Below are 6,904 nucleotides of genomic sequence, written 5' to 3'. Positions count from 1 at the left end.
ACTCCACTCTCCGACAGATGTGGAGAAGGTTGCGGTCCATCACCGATCCCCGCCCCTCTCGTCCGCCGTCACACCCTGACCCGGCCTTAGAGGCTGACCGCCTGGCTAAACACTTTGCAGATCGCTCGGCCTCCCACAATCTCCAGAGGTCCGTTCTAGCCCAACAGGAGCAACTGTCGGACTCTCGCGCTGCGGTTATCCGAAAAGCTTGTGCTTGTCCTGATGTGGCGGATTGCCCCATCACGGATGATGAGCTCCAGGTAGCTTTGCGGCGCAGGGCTGACACTGCTCCTGGGCTAGACGGGCTTACTTATTCGATACTGTCCCATGCTGGAGATTGTGGAAAGAAGCGACTCTTAGATCTGATAAATCTCTCCTGGTCTGAGGGGCGATTACCGAGGTCGTGGAAGACTGCTGTCATCCACCCCATTCCGAAGCCAAACGACCCAGGCGCCATGCGTCCCATCTCCCTGCTCAGTTGTATAGGAAAGACAGCTGAGAGGGTAGTGAGGGCAAGACTTACATGGCGTCTGGGTCCACTACACCCGAGGATATTTGCTTACCATCACGGCCGCAGTGCTGCACACTGCTTGGCGTCTTTCCTCGGGGAGCTTCGGGGTGGAGTGGGGATGGCAGTCTTCCTCGATCTAGAAAAAGCTTTTGAGCTGGCAAGCCCCCTGGTTATTCTTAGTGCCCTTGTGGCTCGAGGGGTGGGAGGCAAACTCCTACAATGGATTCAGGACTTCTTCCTTGAGAGAACTGCCAGCGTCCGCTTCCAAGGACGTGTCTCCCCGTCATATTCACACGAAAACGGCACGCCTCAGGGCAGTGTCCTAAGCCCCATCCTCTTCAACATCTTGATGGAGGGGCTTTTAGATGTGAATTACGGCCGGGGAGTCACGCTTCTTGCATATGCGGACGATCTGGTTCTAGTTTTCCCGAGAAGAGACTGCTACACACAAGCCAATGAAGCCCTCTCACGGCTATACAGGAAGTCGGCGGAACTGGGGCTAAAGGTCAATATGGCAAAGACTCGCTATATGCCCTTTGGTCTCCGCCCACCGGCTTTTCCGTTGTTGCTGGGAGGGCAACCATTGACGTGTGTGACTACACATAAGTATCTGGGAGTGTGAATGGACGCGGGGTTAAAGTTCACAAGTCATATCAGGTACCTGCGAGAGAAGGCTAAGACTCGGATGGCAGCACTTCGATTTCTTTCTAGAAAGGGACTGGGGGCCTCGTTTGGAGTCCTCCGCACCTTCTATGTGCACGCCATCCGGTCGATGGTTGACTACAGCGCTATCTGTCTGACAAGCTTGCCCCCGAAAGTGGCTGGATCGCTGGAGGTGATTCAGAATGAAGCACTACGCATCATGCTCCGCGCCCCCATGTGGACCAGAATAGTAAACCTCCGTCTGGAAGGCGGCCTTCCCTCTTTGAGAGGTAGGGTCGTACTCCGGGCTACAGCAGTTGTCCTCCAGCTTGTGCAGCGTAGACCCCAGCTTGCGGTCTCAGCTCTGCTGACACGGTTGCTTGCCCGACCTCCAGATAATACACCTGGTAGAGACTTGGTCCGTGGGCTGGTTGCTGCGATGCATGGGCTGGGAGTGGCTGCTGGTATCTGCGAGGAACCAGATGCACCCTGTGTGGGCTACACTGACCCACCACCCTGGTCACCACCTTCTTTTGAGTTTGTTTGTCCGGAGGGGGGCGGGGCACGGGATTCCGTCCCTGCTCTCCTTCGGCAACGGGCTCTTGAGCGGGTGGAAGGGCTGCGGCATGAAAGGACCGTAGACTTCTACACTGATGGCTCAGTTACTGCAGGCGGAGCTGCTGGGGCAGCCTTCGTCTGTAAGAATGTGGTGGCGTCGTGGCGCCTTACACAGGATGTATCTGTGTTCCAGATGGAGCTTACAGCTATTCTGCAGGCTTTACGGCATGCCTACAGACAGAAATATGACAGCGTGGTGATTCATTCTGACTCACTCTCAGCGATCCAGAACATCCATTCACGCTCCCTGGAGGACAATCAGTTTTTGTTGTCCTTCATTCACAAATATGCAGCTCGCATAGCAAGCCGTGGAAATAAGGTAATCCTCCACTGGGTGCCAGGGCACGTTGGTCTCGCGGGTAATGAGTGTGCAGATCAGGCGGCGCATTCTGCGTGCTCCCTCCCAGAGATCACTTTTGTTCTTAGGGAAGGTCTACGCAGAACACTTAATACAGCTAAGGCAACAGTGTGGCAGTGGGCTCGAGATGACCATCGTCTCTGTGTCACGGAAGCCTCCCGATCGGCTACCTGGTACGCGGTAGCCACGAGATATGAGCCACTGCCATCACTGTCTGCCGTCCCCAATAATGTTCTTGTGCATCTGCGCCGCCTCCGTTTAGGATACCTGTCCTACAATCAAATTGCTCATACCCGACCAGACCCATGTGAGCACTGTCACGAAGTGGAGGAAGAGCCACTCTTACATTATATCTTGAGATGCCCAGTCGCACATGCCTTCCGCTCGCGACTGGGTACCGACTTTATACGTACAGGGGTGGACATCACTGATGCCCCAGAGATTTTATCAAGAGTGCCACTCTCCACGCTGCTCCGGGTGGTGTCCAACTACCCTCCTCCTCGCTAATTTTATGATGATGCAAGCAAGGCATCCCACTTAACGGGCTCATGTTTGCCCGTACCTCAGTGCGCTGAGGTTAATATTCCACCACCACCACCACCGGTAAGAGTCTTGATGATGTCCTCCAACTGCTTCTTCCATGTTGACATGGAGTCGTTCAGAAGTCCTTGCATTACCTTCACGACCTGGTTGTTACCAGTAATGTATTTGTTAGTTTAGTACCGGATATTACAAAAATATATATCAAGTAAATGCTGAAAGAAGATGCAACACCCTCAACTGGGTGTGTTATATCATCATAATTATTGCACTGATCCATATACCATGCATCAACTTTTCGTATTTGAAAAATTTCTCTAGTGGCAGGAAGAGCAAATCATAAAAGCATACCGGTACTAGGAGAGAACAAGATCAATTTTAAAAACTGGAGGGAGATACCAGTACTACCTTAGAACGATTAATACAACAGAAATTACACTATGAGATCCAAGGCTATGTCTCTCCGTGTTAAGACTATAGATAAACTGGAAATTTTAAATAAAAAAATAAATACTAGGATTGCAAATGAAAAACTTCTGTGTCCTTCAATAAGCATACACACAGGACCCAGAGGTGAAGAATACTTTGACTGTAACTTTCTTTTGACAAAGAAATTCTCCTCATATTCTGAAATAAGTTACACAATACTAATTCTATGCTCTAAATTATTATACAGGTACTTACATAACATCCATCTCCCAAACATGGAAATTTCTCTATTATAGGAGATAATTTTCCATTTGGGAGTCCTGACTGCCAAAGTCTCCTGTTTGGTGAGGTCTCCTTGAGGATTGTCGAGATGCTTTCTTCAGTGTGGGATGTAGATTTCCACTGTCTCTGCAGCTCTTCTACATGCTTTTCATATTCAGCATCAGGAAGAAGATTGCCAGTATCAGCCACAGTGCGCTTCATAATACAAAACCTCTTTGGTGGTGACAGTTGTGGCCGCTCACCCTCACTCTTCCTCTTCTTCTTGAAGCGCTCCGTGTGTATACTCTGACAGAGGGCTTTAGTAAATTGGCTCTGAAAAAAAAAAAAATAATAAGTAAATCTAAATCAAGGAAGTTTTGAATTTACAAAATTATGGAATAATGAGGATAGTATATCTCTAATGGTTACAATCCTTTCCTAGTCTTTTTTGTTAGTTATGGTCTTCTTAGGAAAGTGTTAAAATTTGCACATTAATGCAAGTAAAAATGGTCTAAAAATTTAGAGCAAATGAGAATGATACATTTATATATGAATGTATTTGAGAGAGGGTTGGGTAGGCCGAAGAAGTGAAATTACAAAAATGTAAAGATATTTATGGGATAGGTACAACATGGTCAATCATGGCAAATGAGGAGGAAGCTATGGAAAAGTACAGGAACTGGAATGAGGGCTTGGATGCTATGGGTTTGGAGGTGAACATAAGCAAAGACATGATTAGCCCGAGGCATCCCATCAACATATGAGTACGTCCCAACGTATTGTCACAGCTAGACCCATCGACGTACTGGCATGTCGTGCAATTGCAAGGTTCGTAATTTGCACAATTTTCAATTTTTGCAGTGATTTTTGGTACGGATACACGGGCCATCTTCCTCTATAAGATGCCAAGCAGAGAAAATGCCTTACCCGCATGACCTCCACCCCCCCCACATGCCATTGTCTCCGCAATTCACCTGTTACCAGTGACCTGGCCAATAGTGATTCCCCAATCGTTGACAATGTGGAGGACAAAGTTTACATGAGGAAGAAACAGTCAGAAATGATGGTCAGTTAATGTTGCCATAAAAGGTCAGGTATATTGATGAATTAGTGAGTGAAACAATGCTTATAATGCCTATATTACTGTTTGAAAACCAATATACTCTAGTACTACGTATAAATTCGTACCAAATAAATAAATAAGTAAATACCGTTTATGAGTGGTGTGAAATAGTTACCCTCCCATATAACTCATTTTCTTTGGAGCCAGCCTGATAGAAAATCCTATAAAGTAAGGAGGTACTGCTACCTGTATCGAGTATTTTAAACCTCAGGTGAGCGATTTCTCTATGAATTTTCAATGTTTCTCACCAAAAGTGGTTTGAGCCAAAAAATTTTTTTTTACAAAATTGGTCGGGACTGGGGGGAGTCAGTGGTGGAAAATCGGTCGGGACGTGATGGGTTAGACTGTTGAAGAGAAGTTTGACATTGGAAATTGGCCATGTGGCTACAGTGTGGAAGGTGGACATTAGTAACTCCCTTCTGTATAGTGTTGTGGAGGTTGGGTGAAAGAGGTACCGGTAGGTTGCAAGAGTCAAATGACTTTGAGTGTGTTGTCTGTAAAGGAGAACTGGTACTGTATCGCTGTAGTAAAAAATGAGTTGCAATAGTAGTGGGGAAGGATGTTCTCTGGTGTGTGTGAATGCATTTAGCTACTTGAGTAACAGGTTAAGCATGGGATAACATGCTAAGGCTTCCCCTTGCAATAGTCAGAATTGCTTGGGAGTAAGCTCAAGAAGTTTCTCCCCTTGGCTACTGATGAAATCTTCATAGCATTTTCCTTAAGAGAATATAACGTCAAGCAGAAAAGAAGAAGAAAATCTTACCCACGGATGAATTCCCTCTCGCTTGATGTTTGGGTATGTGTTGACCATCTTCTGACCAATAACCTTGTAGACCCCGTATGGGTTGATGTCAATTAATGGGCAGAACTTCATACAGTAGTTCTTGGATTCTTTTATGAGTTGTAACCAAACTTTTCGAGACAGATCCCCTTGCAGTAACCCAGCCTTTGTGGCCCCAGACAGCTCCGGAAGTGGGATTGCTGTGATACAATTAACAAAACTGTAGGTGCCTGTAGGCCAGCTTGTAATTAAATTTATAACATAGGTATCAGCATGTAAAATGGTAGTGGATCTGTCACTGATGAAAAGTTACGGCAAATTTAATTTTAAGTAAAGTAATGATATGCAGTTAGAAGGAGGATCTGGGTAATTCTAAGATAAAGTTGAATGATAAAATTAGATGAGTAGATGTTATAGGTATTTGGGATTATGTATTAAGAAAACTGGAACACAGGAAATCAAAGTTAGCAGTTGTGCTGGGTATAAAGCAAAATTTGCCACATGTAATGGGGAGTCTGTGGAAGGAGGCAGCAGGAGCAGCATCCTTTCAGCACCCAATAATGAATATAATGCAGCTAAAAATCTGTAGCTAAATAATAAATTAATTAATAAGCACAATACGAACTATGAAGTGTGGGAAGCAACTTCTGTGGAACAGGAACTAGCAGCTGGTTGAGAAACATCAAGAGATTTCGGCTACATGTTGATCAGGGGGTTGATCAGGGGCACCAGATGAATAATATTCCCCAACGACCAGTAAGAGTAGCACTTCACCGATCACTTCTGCCAGTACCTCGTCGTCCTCCACTTCTGTACCACATTTCTCGAGTACTAATCGCACATCTCTTGATTCCAAACCAAGTTTTTGTCAAGCTGTTTAAAATGAGACATTTTAATATGTTATGAATGTTTTGAGAGTAAGCGATAGGATATTGGTAGTGAAAATTCTGTTTGGAAGAAAGATAGCTGCGATTATATCGGCACATGCTCCACAGGCAGGATTGGATGAATCAGAGAAAGATAGATTTTGGGATGATTTAATATGTGTAGTGGGTGGTATGCGGGATGATGAGATAGTGATTTTGGTAGGGGGCTTAAATGGTCATGTAGGTGAAGCAGCACAAGGTTATGAAGGAGTGCATGGGGGATGTGCGTATGGTCTAAGGAATGCAGAAGGGGAAAGGATACTCGAGTCTGGGGAGGCAACGGACATGATTGTGTGCAACACATATTTTAGGAAAAGAGACAGTAGGTTAATTACGTATGAGTCTGGGGGAAATAGCAGTCGGTTTTCGCCACGAAAGATCCACCATTGACATACTCAATCTCTTAACTCATACCATCCATCAATGAATTGATCTTTTTGGAGAAACTCATGCAGTAGCTCTTGATATCCCTAAAGCTTTCGACAGAGTATGGCACCGTTCCCTGCTGTCCAAACTCCCTTGCTATGGACTAACGTCTTTTGTTCCTTTTGATTTCTTCTTATCTTAGTGACAGGAAAATAAGAGTAAAAGTAGATGATGTATATTCGAATTTCCACTCAATTAACGCCGGCGTGCCGCAGGGATCAGTTCTGGCGCCAACCCTATTTCTGGTTCATAATAATGATCTCTTATCTGTCACTCACAATCCCATTCA

At 45.6% G+C, this 6,904-nt stretch overlaps 1 protein-coding gene across 1 annotated transcript; it reads left to right on the top strand.

Moving 5' to 3' along the window:
- The first annotated feature begins 1,133 nt into the window (after positions 1-1,133).
- On the top strand, positions 1,134-2,636 carry LOC145397839 (uncharacterized). Its single transcript, XM_080270875.1, has one exon. It carries the CDS (start codon positions 1,134-1,136, stop codon positions 2,634-2,636), a length of 1,503 nt encoding a protein of 500 aa, XP_080127001.1.
- Positions 2,637-6,904: the final 4,268 nt, after the last annotated feature.

The sequence above is a fragment of the Coenobita brevimanus genome, chromosome 43 (genome assembly GCF_032717465.1).
Source record: "Coenobita brevimanus isolate Jiangsu-jjx chromosome 43, ASM3271746v2, whole genome shotgun sequence".
NCBI classification, from domain to species: domain Eukaryota; kingdom Metazoa; phylum Arthropoda; class Malacostraca; order Decapoda; family Coenobitidae; genus Coenobita; species Coenobita brevimanus.
This window is presented reverse-complemented; position numbering and strand designations above follow the sequence as displayed.

Bases quoted from the DNA above. Each gene is read 5' to 3' on its own strand.
- LOC145397839 (XM_080270875.1), top strand. From the start codon at position 1,134: ATGGACGCGGGGTTAAAGTTCACAAGTCATATCAGGTACCTGCGAGAG.